The sequence below is a fragment of the Sorex araneus genome, chromosome 5 (assembly GCF_027595985.1).
Source record: "Sorex araneus isolate mSorAra2 chromosome 5, mSorAra2.pri, whole genome shotgun sequence".
NCBI lineage: Eukaryota > Metazoa > Chordata > Mammalia > Eulipotyphla > Soricidae > Sorex > Sorex araneus.
In genome coordinates this window covers 169,568,230-169,589,996 of record NC_073306.1, presented here as the reverse complement: position 1 = coordinate 169,589,996, position 21,767 = coordinate 169,568,230, and the positions used below count along the sequence as shown (strand labels likewise).

Sequence of the window (21,767 nt, the reverse complement as noted above, 5' to 3'; positions counted from 1 at the left end):
TTATCTGGTAATACCCATCACAGTGCTCCTGAAGCACCTCCATTCCACTGTGTTTACCTGTAACCTCTTCTCTATGCCTTCTTCCCCAACCAGTCTATCACCTTTTCTCCCCTAATCAGACTCTGTTAACTTGTAAGGTCAGATTCCTCAGAAATCTATGACTTTATATGTATGAATGAAATACTGCCTTTCTATTCTCTTTATGTCTTTCAATAGCTTACTTTAAAACAATGTCTTTTTTGTATAAACACAGGAAGATAGTGAATATTATGCTTTGTAACTTGGAATTTAATTGGCTTTGAATATTTTCCCTCCCGGGCATCTGCTTCCTTGACTTAAGCCTCAGTTGCCCTTAGTTCCTAGCACCCCAAAAGCAGTGTCCCAACAAGGGACTGAGTGGACCCAGGGCAAGCTGTGAACTACCCTGCATCAAAATGCGCCAGGCCAAAGCACCAAGATATTCAACTATAAGTTAAGAGCTTGGTCATAGACAAATGCTGTCATGATCTAAAAGTAACAATGAGATAAGGACCCTGCTAGGAAAAGGAAAGACTAATCTGGCCTAAGCACTGTAGTCTGAGATTGAGTTGGCCCCAGGAGAGCAATTCTATAAACTTAATATATCTTTTACTGTGTCATACAAAATTGTTAATATTACGAATGTTTATATGTTTTTTGGACTAAGGAGAGGAGAAACACACCCATATTTATCTTTAGGCCAATCGTCTTTCTGGATAAGAATCTGTCCTGGAAGTAGCTTCCCCTGAAGGAAGGACCTTACATCCTCTGATTGTATGATGTTACCTATGTCTAAGCCCCAACCCCTCATGCTGGGGGATTTATCTAGACTGTAAGAGCAGGCTAGGGGGGTGAAGCAGGGAGAGAGACAGGAGTGAATGGAGATGAGATAGGAATAAATGGCAATTGAGACCAACCAGCCTGGCTCTATCTCCTTCCTTCGCCTGCCCATCTCCATCGACCTTCCCAGGGTGGAGGAAGCAGAGTGAGACTACCGGACACGGTGGGGGAGAGATAGAGGGCTGCTGCCCCCATTGTGGTTACATACCTAAGTGTTGGAGAGTGAGCAGGATCTGCCACAGGACAGTCCCTTCTCTGATTAAAGAGAAGCCAGAAAAACTAGCACTGATCAAATAATTAAATGAGTAAGTGAACAGTTGCATTTACGACAAGCTCTAGGGCATAGGGGCCCCAAAGAGCAGCGCTTCCAGCTCTGGCAATGGAAATAAAGACTGGCATGCTCAGAAAAGTGAGAGGAGACCTCTGTGAACCTGATCATCAAGGTGAGAGCTGGAGACACAGGGGATTCTGGGAGGGAGCAGGGGTGGAGGTGTGGAGAAGATGCCCGGGTAGGCTGTGTGGCTCTGACGTTCACGGACACTAAGCCTGATGAAAGAAGGAGAAATTATGTCTTTACTGCGGATCTTGCTCTTCTTTGGGAGAGAAAATTTTTGTGAGGCTCCGAGCAAATAAAAAGGAACTCTAAGCAAAACGGAAAGGACTGTGGCAGACAGCTAGCCCCCATTTCCTGCAGTGGCCAAGCGGTTTCCTTCATATCTCGTGGCTCACACATGCAGGCTTTGATTTTAGCATGAGCTCCTCACTCACCGTGACCGGAAATGGTGCGCTAGTCCCCCCACTGCCTTGAAGAACAGTCCCTCCCTCCTGTTTAAAGCAGTAGGCAGACAGCTGCTGCCCCGAGTGCCACAGGAAGATGGTTTGCATCATGGGCTAGGGTGGGACACTTCCAGTTTTTGGCGATGTCTCCTTGGAGGGGCACCATGGTTGCTGCTCCGGACGCCAAATAGGAAGAGCGCTCTCCCACCCTTCCTTCCTCCCTCTCCTCTCCCTTTCCCCTCTTTCTGACAGCCTACGAACCTCCCTAGATCCTGTTAGCTGAGTCTGGTGCCTGAGACTTGCCTTCTAAGATGAAAAAAGAGGCACTACAATACAGGACACTTTGAGTCTCACCAATTTCTGAACAGCCAAAGGGCATTCTGTGCTCCTTACATACTTGCCTCTTAAATTCTATTCCACATCCAGTGAAAGAATTACAGAGGGAATAGACTTGAAGTCATGCTATTTTTTTTCCTGAATAGCATGATGACAATTCCCTGGAGTCTTTCATCTCTTCTCTCATATAGATCATTTCTCTACATATTCTCCCATTCTCTTAAGTTTTTTTTTACTTTATCGAGCATCATGGTTTACAAAATTGCTCATAATACAGTTATTACAGGTATTCAATGTCCCAAGACCAATCCCACCATCTGTGACCTTCCCTCCACCATTGTCCCCAGTTTCCTAGCTACCCCCAAAGCCTGTCCCCTTTCCAGACACAAAATAATTTATTTTATATTGCATTTTAATGATCGATAGAATTATCAAAAATATTCCAGTAAAAGAAAACTTGTGAAAAAATATTAGATCTCCCCATGGGTCATTCATTAAGTCATTGCCTGATGGTTTTTACTAAGTTGTTTGCTACTAGTTGAACCTTCTGTAACTTCTGAGCAAAGTTGGCTTCTATGTTACCTTCTCATATGATTTTTTGCACTCCTACCGGGCTATCAATTTTACAGTATTTGAAGGTGCCTCTCCAGGAACTGCAGGACCTTTAGAACTGGCGCAAAGAATTTACTTGGCAGCAGCTGTGAGCTGTGGGTGTGGCTGCCAGGGCTTCCAGATGTATAGGGTTGGGGATTGCGGTGGGGGAGACTGTGGATCCCCAGCCAAGAACATCCCAGAGTTTTCAGCCTGCAAAGTGTTGTGCCTGAAATTTTTGTTGGTTTGGCATATCTGCGGAGATTAGTTATAAAGCAGTGAAGTTGGACCACTGGCATGGCAACGGCTGTGAAGTTGGGTACGGCTGATGGCGCTTCAGCAGGATGGGGACTAAGCATGGCCCTATTCCAAAGATACCCCAGTCTCCCTTTCCCTTTCTATTCAACTTCTTTTCCTCTCCTGTCTCTTCTCTCATTTCTACCATCTTTCATATATACTCTCCATGCTTATTTTGCCTAGCATTATCAAATAGTTACTCATTTTACATTTGCTTAAAATACTGGATATAGTAGACAACATATTGTGTGCAGTGCTAGGGATCGAACCAGGGCTAACTGCTTGTGAGATAAGTACCTAAACTTCTTACTAACCCAGATCTCAGAGGTTCTTCATGATTTTTTGTGCAATGAAACTTTTGGGAGCTTGGTAAAAAACTCCAGGTTCCTTCTCAGAATGGTAGTTTTCAATATATAGAATAAAATACAAGGAATTACAATAAAGTAGTCATACTAAATCTTACTATTGTGTATTATCTTGTGGGATCCACAATCTAAGGTTAGATTGTGGTGGATAGGATATGAAAAAGAGTCCGGATAGTAAGTCAAGTAGGAGGTAAGTATAAGGTTTTCATTAGAAGAATTATAAACTTTGATGTATATTTCCCTGTTTTTCCATTAAAGACTGTCATATGGAAGCTCAATTTCTAGTTTTTTGATGAATGTCCACATAGTTTTCCAAAAAAAGGCTGGAGCAGTTGGAATTTTCACCAACAATGAATGAGAGTATCTTTCTCCCCACATCCATACCAACACTGATTGTTCTTTTTTTTTTTTTTAAATGTCTGTGCTAGTCTCTGTGGTGTGAGATTATATCTCACTGTTGTTTTGATTTGCATCTCCCTGATGGTTAGCTATGTGAAGCAGTTTTTCATGTGTCTTTTGGCCATTTGTATTTCTTTGAGGAAGTTTCTGTTTATTTCTTCCACCCATTTCTTGATGGGGTTGGATGAGTTTTTCTTGTAAAGTTATACCAGTGCCTTATATATGTTGGATATTAACCCCTTATCTGAGGGGCATTGGGTAATTAATTTTTCCCATTCCATGGGCTATCTCTATATCTTGTTCACTGATTTTCCCTTTTGAAGTGCAGAAGCTTTATAGTTTAATGTGCTGTGCTCTGGGGTGCAAAAAACATCACAGAAATGCCATCTGTACTTCTATGTTTATTGCACCACTATTTACAATAGCCAGAATCTGGAAAAAATCTGGGTACCTACGAACAGATGACTGAATATAGAAACCATGGTAAATCTACACAATGGAATATTATGCAGCTGTTAGGAAAAATGAAGTCATGAAATTAGCTTATAAATGGATGGACATGGAGAATATCATGTTGAGTAAAATGAGTCAGAAAGAGAGGGACAGACATAAAAATTATTGCACTCTTTTGTAGAACATAAAATAACATATTATGAGATTAATACCCAACGATAGTATAAAAAAAGGTCAGGAGGATTGGTACACAGTTGGAAGCCTGCCTTGGGTGCTAGAGAAGAAGGGAGTTGGGACAGAGATGAAACCACTATGGCAATGATGGTTGAAAATGATCACCCTGGATAAGAACTGTGTACTGAAAGGAGGTAAAGGAATCAACATGATAACCTCTCACTATCTGAATTGCAAACCATAACGCTCAAAAGGGGTGGGGGGAGAGAGAGAGAGAGAGAGAGAGAGAGAGAGAGAGAGAGAGAGAGAGAGAGAGAGAGAGAGAGAAGAAAAGTGCCTGCCTGCCATAGAAATAGACTGGAGGTGGGGTTGGCATGAGAGAAACTGAGGACATTGGTGGTGGGAAATGCACACTGGTGGAGGGATGGGTGTTGGAACATTGTATAACTGAAACCCCATCATAAGCAACTTTGTAACTGTGTGTTCGAAGCTATCTCAATAAAAAAAATCTGTCTGCCCAGTACCTCTCAGTTACTATTTTCCTCAATTAGTCATATTTATCAAAATATAGTTTGTTCTAAGGATGTGTCATGACAATCAGAGGACTACTGCAGCCCAATTTTTGTTTGTTGATTTTTAAATTAATTGATTTTCATTTAATTATTATGAGATACACATTAAAAAGTTGTTCATAGTCCATCCAAATTTTACATTACTCTCCCAAATGATTTCTATTTTAAATACTGTTGTTACTAGATGGAAAATATGTTTAATGTGGCAATTAGAAGAAAAAAATGGGTACTCAGAGGCAATGGCATAGATGGAAGAGAATGTTGACCCTAGCTTGTGTTAGGATGTAAAGATGGAGACTACTTCTCTTTTTGTTTTTTGTCAAAGTAACATTGCACTGAATCATCAAATCAAATTATATCATATAAAATTCACCACTGAAAATGAAGTTCCATCTTTTATCACACATATGCCGTTTAAGTTCTGCCCATAAAGAACGTTCATCCTCAAAGAAACTGGAGAGAAATAAATAATTTTTCTTCTCATTTTTTTCAAACAGGTTCTATCTCGAATTTACATATTAATATCAATTTAGTGAACTCCCTTGTAATTTTATGGTTTATAGGCCATAGAACACGCAAAAATATTTCTTTACACTTACTTGAGGCAAATATGTTCCCAGTAAATCTCAAAAGAAGTTGTTCTCCTTCTTTCACTTGGAAATGACGGGGCGGCTCGGGTGAAGCACTGAACCCTTCTAGACGCAAGCCCTTAAGTACCTGAGTTAACTCTTTAGAAGGTACCACTAGAACAACCACTCTCCGTGGATTGTCCTTCTGGTGATATAGCACAATACAGGCAGTGGTGCTGAGCAGAGCATCCTCTAACGATCTCACAAAGGAAACCAAGTGGCTGTTATCCACAATGGAAGAGAGCTGAAGCACAATAAACCTGCATAGGAGGAAAGATCATGACCTGAGGGAGGAATTCACTGGAACCACCATTGCTTAGCATGCAGAGTCGGTAGACCCAACTTTCCTTTTAAACCAAGCATGCTGGGGCTGGAGCGATAGCACAGCGGGTAGGGCATTTGCCTTGCACGCGGCGGACCCCGGTTCTAATCCCAGCATCCCATATGGTCCCCTGAGCACCGCCAGGGGTAATTCCTGAGTGAAGGGCCAGGAGTAACCCCTGTGCATCACCAGGTGTGACCCAAAAAAAACAAAAAATCAAAAATAAACCAAGCATGCTGGTGACCAACTGATTTGATTTATGAATGAGCTTGGAAATCAGCCATCAGCAATTCAGGCAATTAAAAGTCAGCAATTGCTTTAATACAGCAAATTCTCAAATAGGTGGTCTCAAACTAAGAAATGTTCTAAGGGCAGCTCACTTTGAAATACGTTAGTATGAACATATTTAAAAGTATATTTTCACTTGGGCTGGAGCGATAGCACAGCGGGTAGGGCGTTTGCCTTGCACGCGGCCGACCCGGGTTCGAATCCCAGCATCCCATATGGTCCCCTGAGCACGGCCAGGGGTGATTCCTGAGTGCAGAGCCAGGAGTAACCCCTGTGCATCGCCAGGTGTGACCCAAAAAGCAAAAAAAAAAAAAGTATATTTTCACTAGTATCATCAAAGTGCTATTTCAAAATGTAGGACCAAAATTATCAACATTAATCCATTTTTTTTAAATCAAGGAGGCACAGAATCACAATTTTTTGGAATTGGAAATATTCTCCTTGACCACGTAGAGTAAGGATGATCAGACTCCTAAGCCACAGTATGCATTGAGTCTCTTCTTTGCATATCCAGGAGTTGAAGTGCTAACCACTAGTTTCTTAGAATATGGCCTTATCTGAAGTAGTCTTTACAAAGGCAATCAAGTTCATAGGCAGTCATTAGTCTCAACACTAATCCAACATGTCTTCTGTATAAAAAGAAAAAAAAGATGGACACACAAATACATAACGATGCAATTCCATCTGAACGTAAAGATAACCATCTACAAGTCGAGGAGAAAGGCCTGGAAAAAATCTTTGCTCTCACAGGCCTCAGAAGTACTAAATCTTGTTAATCCTTAACTTTGGTTTTCTAAACTCTGGAAGTGTGAGAAAAATCCCAGCGAGATAATAGAGTGGATAGGGTGCTTGCCTTGCGCACAGATGACCTGGGTTCTATGCCTGGCACTGCATATGGAATTCTGGGTAACAGTCAGGAATGACCCCTGAACAGGAATAAACCTGAGCATGGTCAGATGTACTCCCCCACCCCCAATAAAGAACTACGAGAAAACACAATTTGTTATTTAAGTGACTTTGCTGACCTACTTTATTATGGCAGCCTAATGAACTAACTAACTTCTGGATCAGGACTGGATGACCCATCGTCCATCACCCCACTGCTCTTCTGAGGATTGTCTAATAGGAGCCCTTAACTTGGCATCTCAGCACCCAGAAATAAGGACTAAGAGAGCAGAGGTAGAAAACCAGTTTCCTTGGTCCTCATGTTCCAGAATTCCTCTAAGACATCAGTCTAAAATAACACAAGAGCAGAAGTCTATTTATATTTTCCTTATTTTCCCCACCTGCTATATGTCTATGTAATTGAATCATCATAAGATACTGCACTATAGCACTGTAGCACTGTCATCCCGTTATTCATTGATTTGCTTGAGTGGGCACCAGTAAGTCTCATTGGGACCACAAGTCTCCATTGTGAGACTTCTTGTTACTGTTTTTGGCATATTGAATACACCACGGAATGCTTGCTAGGCTCTGCCATGTGGGCAGCATACTCTTGGTAGCTTGCCAGGCTCTCAGAGAGGGACAGAGGAATCGAACCCAGGTCAGCAAGGCAAATGCCCTACCCACTGTGCTATGGCTCCAGTCCACAGTTACAAAATTGTTCATAATTGATTGTCAGTTATACAATGTCTCCTCACCTGTACTTTCATCAGTGTACGTTTCTCATCACCAATGTCTCCAGTTTCCTTTCTGCCCCCCTCCCCCCAGCCTACCTCTAAGGTTGGCATTCTACTTCTTTCTCTCTCTCTCCTCTCTCTCTTTTTTGTCCTCATTTTTGTTCCTTTACCTACTTTCAGCATTCAGTTCTTGTCCAGAGTGATCATCTCCAACTACCTTTGGCACAGTGGTCCCTTCTGTATCTTAGCTGCCCTCCCCCATATCCACCACTTGTGGCAAACTTCCAATTGTAGACGAGTCCTATACAGTCACCAGCATAAATGAAGTCATGAAACTCACATAAAATTGGATGGTTATGGAAAGTATGATGCTGAGTGAAATAAGTCAGAGGGAGAGGGACAGACATAGAATGATTGGACTCATTTGTGGGAGATCTAAAAATAATAACATACTATGAGACTAATAGCCAAGGTCAGTGTAAACAAGTTCTCCAACAGCTTTTATTCTTTCATTCCCTTGTAGGATTCACTGGGTAGCCCTCATTCAATAGGTCTTTTGCATAGTTCTGTTAAACTCTGCTCTTAGGGAATCTGACCAAAGACCATTATAGATATGCAATCCATTGTGAAATAAAAGCCATCTTTATATATATGTATATATATATGAGTAGTGTATATGTAATTCTGGGGCTGGAGCGATAGCACAGCGGCTAGGGTACTTGCCTTGCACACAGCCAACCCGGATTCAATTCCTCCGTCCCTCTGGGAGAGCCCTGGAAAACTCCCGAGAATGTCCCGCCCACACATCAGAGCCTGGCAAGCTCCCCGTGGCATATTGGATATGCCAATAACAGTAACAACATGGAGATGTTACTGGTGCCTGCTCGAGCAAATCGATGAACCATGGGACAACAGTGCTACAATGCTATTAGATATGTAATTCTAAATTACATATGTAATTTATATATATAATATATATGTAATTGATTCTAAACATCTATTCCTCTTAAACCTTAAAACTATCTAAAAGTCTTCTATAATTATCTGTCTAGAAAACATGGAAATGTGAAAGCAAATTGAGGATGCTGAAATAATAAGTCTACGTAGTTATGAGTTGAACATAATATGGAGAGTTAATACTGTTTCCGTGAACTTCAAAAAAGAAGGTGCTATTTTAAAAGTATGTTAGAATTAGAAGAAACTCGTAAAAATAAACCTCTTATGAGTCATTTATAAAAGCACTTATTAAATTATCATGAATTAAAAGTATATATAGCATATTTTTGTCAACTCTGCTTTTCATCTTGAGCACATCCTAACAGATTATTCATGTCCCTATGAGGAAAAAAATCTAATCCTCTGATTTCATTTCTGCAATAATCCATAATGAATAATGAGGATAGAATTTTATTGCTTATTACTGTATTACCTCTCTAAGTTTTCATCCAGTTCAAAGGATACCAAGCCACTCTGCATGGTTTTCACCACAACATCAAGTCCAATCCAACCACTATCTCTGCTCCTGAATCCTAATAATTTCAAGGAATCACAGGCATTGTTCCCAGGTTTTCTGATGGAAGCACTTTTGGTCCTATATTAGGGTAACAGAGAGAAACTTGTAAACTGAAAAAAGAAAATTCTATAGTGTTAATCATAATTAATAAACTCATTTTTCCATTCTATGTCAATAACAATTCATTAAGAGGATACTATGTACCAATAAGTATCTATGCACTAAGATTACACAAAAATGAACAATATATAATTGTAGCTTTTGAGAAATTCACAAAATTATCCAATTAAAGGACATAGTGATGTGTAGGGTATTGAAGAGAATGTACAGGGTGGTTTAGGAACAGAAAAAAGATGTACAGGGCATCTTGAAAAAGGAAATTGCTGATATTTGAGATTAACTTTGGAGACTAAAAAGCCTCTGACTCTAGGCAAATGCTTTTCATGTGGGGGATTTTAGAGAGCATCAAAACCATAAATATTTTCCTTAATGTAAGCCCAGATGCTTGATGATAGTCAAGAAAACTGATGTGGGAAAATTGCTAAGACCAGACTCCGGAACAAAGCTGTCTACTCCCCCATTCTGAATGGGTCTACCTCGCATTAGCTGTATAACCACATTTAAAATCTCTCTGAATCTCAGTACTCTTATCTATAACAACAACAACAACAGCAATAATAATATGTGCATTCTAGGAATAAATACTTCAATATTTGTAAAACACAAACCTGTAATCACCATGATTAGTGTCAACATTCTTCTATTTCTTTCAACACACATAACCAATTAGTATCCTTGGAATTTTTTTATTCTTAACACACAGTTGGAAGAGGGGAGTGTATGAATCCCTGATGCTTTCCCCAACCAGAGCTGATTTTTCAAACAATACATGCATTTTTTTACACCTAGACGTTTGAATTCTTTTCCTTTGAAACGTGAGTTTATAAGAAGCCTAGAGATTGTAATTAGTTATTGTCTTTTGACTGGAGTGCCCTAAGCTATGAAAATAAATGATAGAGAAGGGAAAGGGAGATCATTCAATGGGCTCAGGGGGATGCTTTACAAGTCAGAGCCCCAGGTTTGAGTCCCACTGACACAGGGTCTCCCAAGGACCACTTACAGCAAACTCCAAACACCAGGCACAAGTAGCCCTCAGTACAGCCTGCTATGGTACAACCACACTTACTCCCCACCATGCACACACACAAAATACACAACAAACAATTTACTAGTGAATAGTTAGAGAGATTAAGAATAAAATGGTACAACAAATTATAATAAAAAATAGGAGAAAAATAAAATTTAAAAAATCTGTGTGACCCCAGAGGTAGAAAGAAATATTATTTATTTTAACCTTACAAAAAATTCTTGATTTCACTAAAATAAATATCTGTTCCTCATAACTAAATGAATAAGAATTCTTGATACTGAAGATATTTGGGGGGGGGAGAAAAAGAAAAAAGATTATCTAATTATGTCCCCAAAGAGACACAACCTTTTTTGCTGCAAACTAATAATAAACCTCAAATGTGAAAATTGCATCTTTATTTGTGAACAGAATTAGTTTGTTATTCAAAATCAGCTTAGTTTTATAGGTTAGGTTGTCCTATAACGACAAGTTGCAAACTGAGATGGATTAAAATGTCTACTCTGAAAAGCTTAGATAATAATGTTTCTTTTGTCAAAAGACAACCAGGCAATATTAGGAAAATACAAATAACATATAGTTTAAAACTTTGGGTTTATATTCATTAGTATGGTAAACTTGTAACTCTTAGAAGTTCATAATTTACTAATATAGGAAGACATATTGTATTGAACCCAAAACTCTCATTTACAAGAAATTGATTCAATTCAAAGTAGTATTGATTTTTTCTTCTGATGACTACACTTACCTGTTTTTGCCAATAGACCAAATTTTCTATGACTTACTGGTTTTCAAGTATAATGGGGTGACCCTACGTCAGGTTAGTCCATATGCAATGGGCTGAGAGGGATACTTTACAAGTCAGAGCCCAAAATACTGCATTTGACATCAATTACAACTACTTGCTAAGAAATACAGCATCCCTCTCCATCTCTGTTTATGATAGAATGACACTTCCTTGAGTCATATGGTTGAATGGGCCTCATGACTAGTTCTGGTTTATGATACTGAACAAAGGATATACATCCTGACACCCCATGGGGTCCCTGAACCCCCAGGAGGGATCCCTGAGCTGAAGAGCCTGGATTCAGCCCTGAGCAAGGCCAGGTGCAGCCCTAAAACACAATGACATAAACATTTAAAAAGGAAAAATCTCTGGTTATTTTCCATTGTTTCTAACTTTATAAATGAGCTTCTCTGTTCAAATTCCTTCTCTTGCGGGACCACGTGCTTCCTCTGCCCACCCGGGTCTTTTATGCAGGCCGAGATGGTGGTACAGAGAGGAAACATTTAAAAGTAATGAGGAGTTTATTTGACCATCTCTAAAAACTCCACATGTCTTTTATATTCGAAATGAAGAAGAAAATAGATAAAATGGTATTGAGAAAAATGTATGATTAAAAAATACATAATATTTTTTCCAGAAATCTGAAAGGACAATTTTACTTATTCCAAAAATAAAATGTCCATCCACAAAAATATTTAAACTTCACATTTTGGGTTTTCAGAGATAAGTCAATAGACTGGAGCATACAATGTGCCATTCCAGGTTTGATCCTAGCACTGAATGGTGCCCTGAGCCCCTCCGTAAGTGCCCTGCCCCCTCACTGAGCTGGGAGTAACATCTGCAGACCACTGGATCTGACCCAAAGAATGATAAAAACAAAACCACATCTAGATATAATAAATAAGAATGTAGAACATCAAATACAAGGAACAGCTTTCAAGACAACCAGCAGAATTAAAGAAGTCACCCATATAGTTATGAAAATCAAAATTTCTACAGTCTTCAAAGAAATAGTCAAAGTGGCATAAGATCCCAAAAGAAGGGAGGGGGAAATTTTGGTGAACCTAGAATATGATGCCAGAGGTGGTATCCAGCCTCCAAAGGTGCATCTTATACCTGTCAATATTCTGCCCTTGCATGACACCCTCCCACAGTGCGCTGAAGGCAGTCCTTTGACTCAGGTTGCACACAGGATGCTGCAGAAATGTTGGTCTGATTGCTCCAAGGTAAGACTAGGAAATCCGAATGGCCAAAAGGCACATGAAAAAGTGCTCTACATCACTAATCATCAGGGAGATGCAGATCAAAACAACCATGAGATACCACCTCACACCACAGAGACTGGCACACATCCAAAAGAACAAAAGCAACCGCTGTTGGAGAGGATGTGGGGAGAAAGGGACCCTTCTCCACTGCTGGTGGGAATGCCGACTGGTTCAGCCCTTCTGGAAAACAATTTGGACGATCCTCAAAAAATTAGATATTGAACTCCCATTTGACCCAGCAATACCACTGCTGGGAATATATCCCAGAGAGGCAAAAAAGTACAATCGAAACAACATCTGCACATGTATGTTCATCGCAGCACTGTTTACAATAGCCAGAATCTGGAAAAAACCCGAATGCCCCAGAACGGATGACTGGTTGAGGAAACTTTGGTACATCTATACAATGGAATACTATGCAGCTGTTAGAAAAAAGGAGGTCAAGAATTTTGTAGTTAAGTGGATGGGCATGAAAAGTTTCATGCTGAGTGAAATGAGTCAGAAAGAGAGAGACAGATATAGAAAGATTGCACTCATCTATGGTATATAGAATAACAGAGTGGGAGACTAACACCCAAGAACTGTAGAAATAAGTACCAGGAGGTTGACTCCATGGCTTCGAGGCTGGCCTCACGTTCTGGGGAAAGGGCAACTCAGAGAAGGGATCACCAACTATAATGTAGTCAAAGGCCATTCGGGGGAAGGGAGTTGCGGGCTGAATGAGGGCTAGAGACTGAGCACAGTGGCCACTCAACACCTTTATTGCGGGCCGTAGAAGATAAATATAGAGAGAGAGAACAGAAGGGAATGCCCTGCCACAGTGGCAGGGTAGGGTGGGGGGGAGATGGGATTGGGGAGTGTGGGAGGGACGCTGGGTTTACGGGTGGTGGAGAATGGGCACTGTTGAAGGGATGGGTTCCCGAACTTTGTATGAGGGAAGTATAAGCACAAACGTGTATAAATCTGTAACTGTACCGTCACGGTGATTCTCTAATTAAAAATAAATAAATTTAAAAAAAAGACTAGGAAATCCTGCTCACATTTCTGTTTTTGCACTTTTGGAAGTCCTGATTGCCCATGTCAGTTGTCTAGCTACTCTTCCAGAAATATTGCATAGAAAAAAAAAAACAATTAATTGGAGAGAAAGAGGCCTATGGCTTAATGGAGAGACCATGAGGCTCAGCCATACCAACCGGAGCCCAATCTTCCACTACCAGTAACCCAGGCTTGCAAATAAAGGCATATTGAACTTCCCAGTCTCAGACACCATGGTAGTGCAATGCATTGAAAACCCCAAGCAAGATCACTAAAACTATCATTCAACTAAGGTCTCGATCAACCTCCAAATCAATTATGAATGGCCAATAGCAATTATATAGGCAAACTAAGAATAACCGTCATCATTAAATTAAGTTTATCCAGGATTTTAAGGATGATTTTGCATTAGAAAAGATATATATGCAATCCCTTACATCAACACATTAAAAGAGAATCAAACAATATCTAAGTAGATGCTAAAAATAGAATTTAAAATCAAACTGCCATTACATTAAAAACATAATTATTTAACCCATAATGAAAGAAATCTTGCTAAACCTGATAAATATATATTTGAAATCATAAAACAAATATCTTTATTTTATATAATCAAAACTTATTTTGAGGTATTAGGTTTTAAAATATGACTTTTAGGTTTACAATGCTACTGCATCACAGCCACCACTAGAGTATAAAATCCATCTTAAAAGAAAACATTCAAAGCATTTTTTTCTTCCCTTAAAGCCAAGACTTTTATTTTATATATTTTTTTAAGCACAAACCTCACAGAAGACCCACTGTGTCCTTTTTCTATTAACTGCACAACAGAGACCCCTTCTAGACATAATGCTTTCAATTTATTCTTCTTATATTTTATTATAATTGAAAAAACTAGACCATTAAAGTACTAGACCAAAACTGTGCACTGAAAGATGCCACTTTTAAAAATCTCAAACACAGACAAAAATCAACCAAGATGTTATAAAAGGAAGAATTAAAATGTATGATAAAACTAAAGAAAAAATAAAATTAAAGAATGACTCAAAAATTCTAATTGTTATTAACCTGAATGGGCACGAGGATCAATTATTTTAGAGATGAGAAGATGGAATATGAGAAGGACAAGTACAAAGGAATAGTATTGATTAAATACAATTTTAACGTTGTATGGCTGTTTTACCAGTTATCCACATACTTGACAAATATTCTTTTGTATGTATAATTTATCAGGTTCAAACAAAGAAACTAAAACTGAGAAGTATTGTACAGAAATACTTTCTTTCATGGACAAAAACATTTTCGCATTTACGTCTCTAAAATATTTCTCATGTATTATTAATATATAAGTTTTTAATAAATTAATTCTCTTCATTATCATCAAGAAATTTTTTTCAATTCACAATTAACTGGCACTAATCTTTTCCTTAGGATTTCTGGTTTTTTTTTTTTTTTGCATTGCCAGAGAATAAACCCAGGGTTTCACGCATGCAAGGCATATTTTCTACTGCTGAGACACATCCTGACTCATCCTGACTTTTTATAAAATAAGTTAAAATCATGCGTCACACCAGGAGCCCTGGCATGAGACTGCGGCTGCGCAGTTAAACAGGTGGAGTGAGGAGGCAGGTGGGAAGGAAACCGAGTCAGAAGCTTGCCTGGCTCAGAAAACAGTTGAGAAGCACTATTTGAAATCGTTGATGAGGCCGTTTAGATGATAAATCTAAGAAAAACTGCCCCAAGTTAAGAGAAGCAGCAGAATAAATTTTGTTTAACTCATTTATGGATATTGTTCTGCTGATTATTTATGTCATCTGTTTTCCCTTTAATTTCACCACATTTTTACATTCTCTTTTTTTCCTGTATATCTTTATTTCTTATCTTTTATATCAGCGTCAAACTATATAATAATGGTATGTCCTGTGAGTACTTGCACTATTAAAAACAGGGCCGAAGTGATCGTGCAATTGGTAGAGAATTTGCCTTCCACAGAGTCAACCTTGGGTTGGATCCCCAGCACCACACATGTTACACAGAGTCCTACCGGGAGTGATTCCTGAGCACAGCGCCAGGAGTAAGCTCTGAGCACTGCAAGTCTGTCCCACAAACAGAAACAAAACAACAACAACAACAACAACAAAAACCCACCAACATCCTTCAAAAGTTTGAAAGCTTTGGGTTGAAGTGATAGCACAGCTGGTAGGGCGTTTGCCTTCCATGCCGCCGACCCAGGTTCAATTCCCAGCATCCCATATGGTCCCCTGAGCACTGCCAGGAGTAATTCCTGAATGCAGAGCCAGGAGTAACACCTGTGCATTGCCGGGTGTGACTCAAAAAGAAAAAAAAAAGTTTGAAAGTTTTAGCTCATTCTCCCCCTTTTGATAGTTGGTGCTGCAAAGAAAGTGAGATGAGACTAATTTTATTTCTTTTCACTTAATTTGCATGTATCAAATGGGTTCTTACAGAATTATTCTGTTTAAAATTACCATGTTACACCTAATTATGAGATTTTTTTCCCATAAATTTTGTTTAGTAATCAGTACTTCCCACCTCAAGGTTTTAATCAACATCAGAAAATTAAGTTTATTTTATGACTGTGTTGGTGTCTCCTTCAGCGCTACCTATAATTATAAAGTTACATCATTTGAAATGATTCCATATTATATCTTGGTTCCATTTGTCTCAGCTTGCTATCTTTGTATCTTATCCCAATTGCCTTTTCATCTTTTCCCTGTCTAACCTGGTGTCGTTCTTCTTTTTTGGAATCATGTTTACTTGATATTATTAAACTTACTACATATTTCTATAATATTCTCCAGATAGCTGTATCTCTCATTTGAATTAATTTGAAATGTGAGGATGCTATTCTTCTCATTTCCGAAGCTGTTATTTGGAAATTTTGGTGTTGACTTGTAATTAGTGTTGTTTTACTTAAGACACTGCAGTATTTTGCTATTTTCTAATCCATTAATGAAGGTTCACTTACCCACTTTTATGTTGGTAATCGTTAGGATCTCTTGCTCAGATCTGGAGGAAAGCCCCATGTATGTGATTTCTAAACCAATTTTCAGTGCCTACTAGTTTGACTGAGCATAAATCTTCTTGACTACAATATAACCTACTCCTACCCATGCTTGTTGGATTTCCAATGCTTTGCATCTGCTAAGTAGTAGAAATTTTCAACCTCAGTATGCATTTATATTGAGTGTCCTGTGGTTTCACCTTTCATATTATACTTATAAAAAAATTCATGTTTGATAGTGAAATCCGCTGCCTCCAGTTTCTCTCTACATCCTGCCCTATTACTTATGAGGCAAGTTTATGAGGTATGTTGGTTTATGACCAAAAGAAGAACAAGTGAATATCAATCTAATTAACTTCCGCATTGGTATGTGTACATATTAGAATTACTTTTATACTCATTGGCTTGATCATGGATAATATAGTAGGGAACAGGAAAAGTTTTTTATTAATTTGGTTGAGGGGGGAGAATGTGATCAGGTCTTAATCCTATCTCTGCACATAGGAATCACTACTGGGTGGCCCAGGGGCTGGATGGTACAGGGGATCAACCCCCCCATCAGTTGTATGCAAGGCAAGAGCCCTAACTACGATACTATCTCTATGACCCCAGAGTTGTTTTTCAGTCATATCTCAGGAAAATGGAGCTAAATTTATGATGCAAATTAGATGGTGGTTGCAAATTCATATTAATATTTTCATCCACCTATAGACTAAAAACAGAATATAGACACAATCTAATAAGAATTTACCAGTTAGAATCAATTTTTAAGGTTATAGGTGTTATTTACATTTTCATCTTTAAATATGTAAGTCCTATGGAGTATGTTTAAAGGCAAATGTGTCTTAACCTTATTAGACTAATAAATTTCAAATAGGCAGATTCAAGATATGTTTGGTTTTTATTTTTATTTATTTTACCATGATATACAAGAGCATGGATTAACTAAATTGTCAACTGGGAGGTAGATAAATATATGATAGATCGATAGGCAGAAGATAACTCAAATAGAAAACAATGCACTGTCTGTGCACTGTCATACCGTTGTTCATTGATTTGCTCAAGCAGGCACCAGTAATGTCTCCATTGTGAGACTTGTTGTTACTGTTTTTGGCATATCGAGTACAACACGGGTAGCTTGCCAGGCTCTGCTGTGCAGGCGAGATACTCTCCAAAGCTTTCCAGGCTCTCGAAGAGGGACGTAGGAATAGAATATGGGTCAGCAGCGTGCAAGTCAAACACCCTACCCACTGCGCTATCACTCCAGTCCCAATTGAAAATATATAATTATATAATTTATACACCTCCCTCTCTTATCTATCACTCAGTAAATTTTTTTTCTACCAACACTATCTAACTTTCTACAATTACTAGCAGAGGAAGAGAGAATAATCCTTTTTTCAATTCCTAATTTGACAATCTGAAAGTTAACAGGCGACAGCTTCAGAGTCATGTTTATAAACGCATTTATATGAATCTAGATTTCTGGGTTTTCTATGGATTTATCTATGATTTCTGGGTATAGGTACAAATTCTTTGGCCCAGTGAGTTTCAGACATGTCGCTGATACAATCAGCAAAAGGTGAATTGCTTTAGATAATATAGATTAGGAATCTGGTACATATTGTCATCTTAATAGCAGTTATTGTTTCCTCCTTCTAGTTTCAAAGAAAAAAAATCCTTTCAAAACCAAAGAATAGAAAGGTTATTGTCTACCTTTCTTACTAGGAAAATACAATAAATGAAAGCACATAAAATGATAACAGGAATTAATATTTCCTGTGCTTCTGATATTTACTATTTGCTACGCACTGTGAAAAACACTGAAACAAATGTAAGCATTGATTTCACATTTCATCTCTGAGAGGAAACCAAATATAGATATTTGTCATCTTGGTGGGAATTTTCAGTATATAAACTTAAAAATAAAGAGTCAATCTCCATAGCAAGCATATACTCTAATTTTTTTGGAAAATTTAAGATTAATTTTTCCTCACATTAACAAAGTTTACTTAAATATAAAAATAAAAACTACCATGCTATCTAATTATAACTAACTACACTATAAGTTTTTTAAGGCAATAATCAATTTTACCTCTTTTATATCAATCTTACCACATAACAAACCTTGGGGTTTTTACAGGTAAATTATACCTTTGGTGGATCCACATTTTATTTCTACATTTAAGATATTTCATAAAATTTCAGCACAGTGACTTAAAGTCAAGGTATTTGATTATATCTTATGCTCATTTTCACTTATTTATCCTCAAACCAGCAATATTAGGATCAACTCACCGGTCGAAGTATAAAGGTATGATTCTGTTGGTTGTGGCACTGGCTGTTCTTTTATGGTCTATCTCAGATTCAAGATTCTTTTTATCAACGTGTGGAGAACAAGGTAGGAGGAGAGTGACCGGTTTCTGGAAAGCATGTGTTGATGGGTGCTGAACATGAACCAGAGGGCTTGTGGCTAATACGGAGCACAAAGTGTCTTGTTGTGTTCTTAAATGTGCCACCAGAGTTGGATCTACTGGTTGGACCTAAGGAAACAAGTTATACATACATACACACATACATATATCATATGTGTGTATACATAGGCAGCCTTATGTTTTCATAACAAAATATGGCAATCATAAGTAGATTTTAAGGCAATTTCAAATACAAACGCGCACACACACACACAAACTGCAATCAACACTGCATTAATTTATAAAGGAACCGAGTACTCAGATCTTTTATTTCAAAGACTTTCTGAAATCTAGGTTCTCTGTCCTAAGTTATAAATAACTGAGAAACACTTTTAATTGCAGGCAATAAAATGACCTAGAAAACAAAATAGACATTTTACATAATTTCTAATTATAACTATTGTAAGACTGAGTGCTCTTTAGAAACTAGAAAAGCAAGACTATATTTACTTAAATGTCTCTTTTCAAAAAGAATGACTAATAATAAAAATAGCTAAATAATTCCCAAATTTCAAAGTTTATGGAAACGTTTCATGAAAAAAATTATTTGCCATGTATTCTTGTCTAACTTGTGTTCTTTGTTATTGGTGGTTCCAACTGGAAGAAAAGGAGAAACTGGGAAAAAGCTGAGCCTAGATAAAAGGAACTATTTGAGAAGACAAATTTTCAACTGTACCAATTTGATCATTTTTATACCGCTGGTCAATATTGTTTGCTCATACTGAATCTTTCTTCCAAATAAAGGCTTCATTGTAAGTAAATGTTACAATATTAATAGTCATAATCTTGTTCATTAGATTCCTTTTTGTTACCCTCTCAGTTGCAAATCTTGAATCATGAGACTATTCTAGTGCTTAGTATATCAATCCTATCAATCCCATCATATCCAATTCAGTCAATCCTATCAGGGCTGCAATATATTAGATATTTTATATTATATATACTATATAGTATATATAATCATATATAGTATCACTCACTGTCATCCCTGTGCTCATCGATTTGCTTCAGCGGGCACCAGTAATGTCTCCATTGTGAGACTTGTTACTGTTTTTGGCATATCAAATACGCCACGGGTAGCTTGGCAGGCTCTGCCGTGGGCGTGGGATACTCTCCAAGACTCTCCAAGAGGAATTGAACCAGGTCTGCCGCTGTGCAAGGCAAATGCCCTACCTGCTGCGCTATCGCTCCAGCCCAATTATATATAGTATAATAGTATATTATACATACTATTATATTATATCACTGTCACTGTCATCCCGTTGCTCATCGATTTGTTTGAGTGGGCACCATTAACATCTCTCATTGAGAGACTTATTGTTACTATTTTTGGCATATCCAATATGCACAGAGCATATATAATATAATCCAATAGCATTGGATTATATTATATATGCTATTATATTATATATGTTATATATACTAGGTAATATAACATATTACCTAGTAGACTAGGTAAGTGTTTACTTCGGTTCACTGTATAAGAGAAGAATTCACTCATTCTTATATTATATACACATACCTATTCAATGTTTAAGACCATATTTGAGGATCATGACTCACAAACTCACTACTTTTTAATATTTACCTTTAATTGCACAAGCACCGGTGAGTTGAAAACTCCTGGAGGGTAATTCAATGATATTCGAGAATCCATGCTTGGCTTGAGAGTGAGACCTTTCTTTGTAACTGTGAAGGATTCTTTCTTTAAACAAGACATAACAGAAAAGATGCCCAACTTGTAAACTTGCACCTCTGCACAGGTGCCCTGTATGGATCAAATACATTAAAAGAATGAAATTTAAGGACATTAATATAGCCCTGTTCTGGGAGTACATGCTGTACGATCTCTGTGGTTAAAATCAAGTCAATATGGTATCCCTCTCGTCTTCAACAACTGGGAATATTACCATTAATTTCAAATGTATGGTCTTCTATGAGATAAAATAGAGATAATTAGGAGTTTCTCAAATTCAGAGAAATTTGAGAAATAAATATGTTTTATTTTACATTTTTAATATTTAGGAAAGGGGTTCTGGGTCATATCTGGAAGTGCTCAAGGCTTACTTCTGGCTTTGTGCTCAAGTATCAGACCTGATGGTAGTTGGGAGCCCATAGGTGGTGCCAGGATCAAACTCAGGTTGACTGCATGCAAGGCAAGAGCCTCACTCACCATTCTATCTCTCTGTAAATGCCCCCTCCATTTTGAAATTTTAAAGTAAATTTTTAAAATGCATGTATACAATGCAGTTACATTTTATGTTTTCACAAGTATCACTGGTGTCTGGAATCCTACCTTCTGCCTTTTATCCAAGAGACTCAATACTGTCTTAGGGAACTTTCAATTGTGGGATTTTGATCACTTTTTTATATTTTTGGTTTGGGGGCCACACCTAGTGGTACTCAAGGCTTACCCTTGCCTCTCCACTCAGGATCCCTCCTAGCAGGCTCAGAAGAGCATGTGCTATATCTGGAATCGAACCTGGGTCCACCATAAAACAGGCACCCTACCTACTATACTGTCTGTCCAATCCTGAAATCTTTATCATTAGGGAGGTTTATATGAACTGTATTAATACAGTTCCTGTAAGCAAATTCTTCTAACAATTTACAATTCTCTTCTCTATGCAGTAGGAGCAAATGATTACAGAGATATGTGTGTTTCTCCAATGGACATTTAAATGTGCAATATATATTTACATGGACATAGTAAAAGCTTTTTATAACACAAAAAGCAACTGAGTACATAAATGAAAACAAAATTATCTACTCACATAATCACCAAAAATTAAAATAAAATGTAAGACTTAGAAATAATTTGTTCTATATATTCTACCCCAA

The 21,767-nt window shown here is 38.0% G+C and overlaps 1 protein-coding gene across 1 annotated transcript in view; it reads right to left on the bottom strand.

Moving 5' to 3' along the window:
- Positions 1-21,767, bottom strand: part of DTHD1 (death domain containing 1) — a 68,217-nt gene that overhangs the window by 34,912 nt on the left and 11,538 nt on the right. Inside the window, exons 4-7 of the mRNA XM_004608072.2 lie at positions 20,515-20,694; positions 18,751-18,995; positions 9,113-9,274; positions 5,422-5,711 (exon numbers count right to left, since the gene is read on the bottom strand). Of these exons, the coding sequence (XP_004608129.2) occupies positions 5,422-5,711; positions 9,113-9,274; positions 18,751-18,995; positions 20,515-20,694 (877 nt within the window). The remainder of the gene's footprint in view (positions 1-5,421; positions 5,712-9,112; positions 9,275-18,750; positions 18,996-20,514; positions 20,695-21,767) is intronic.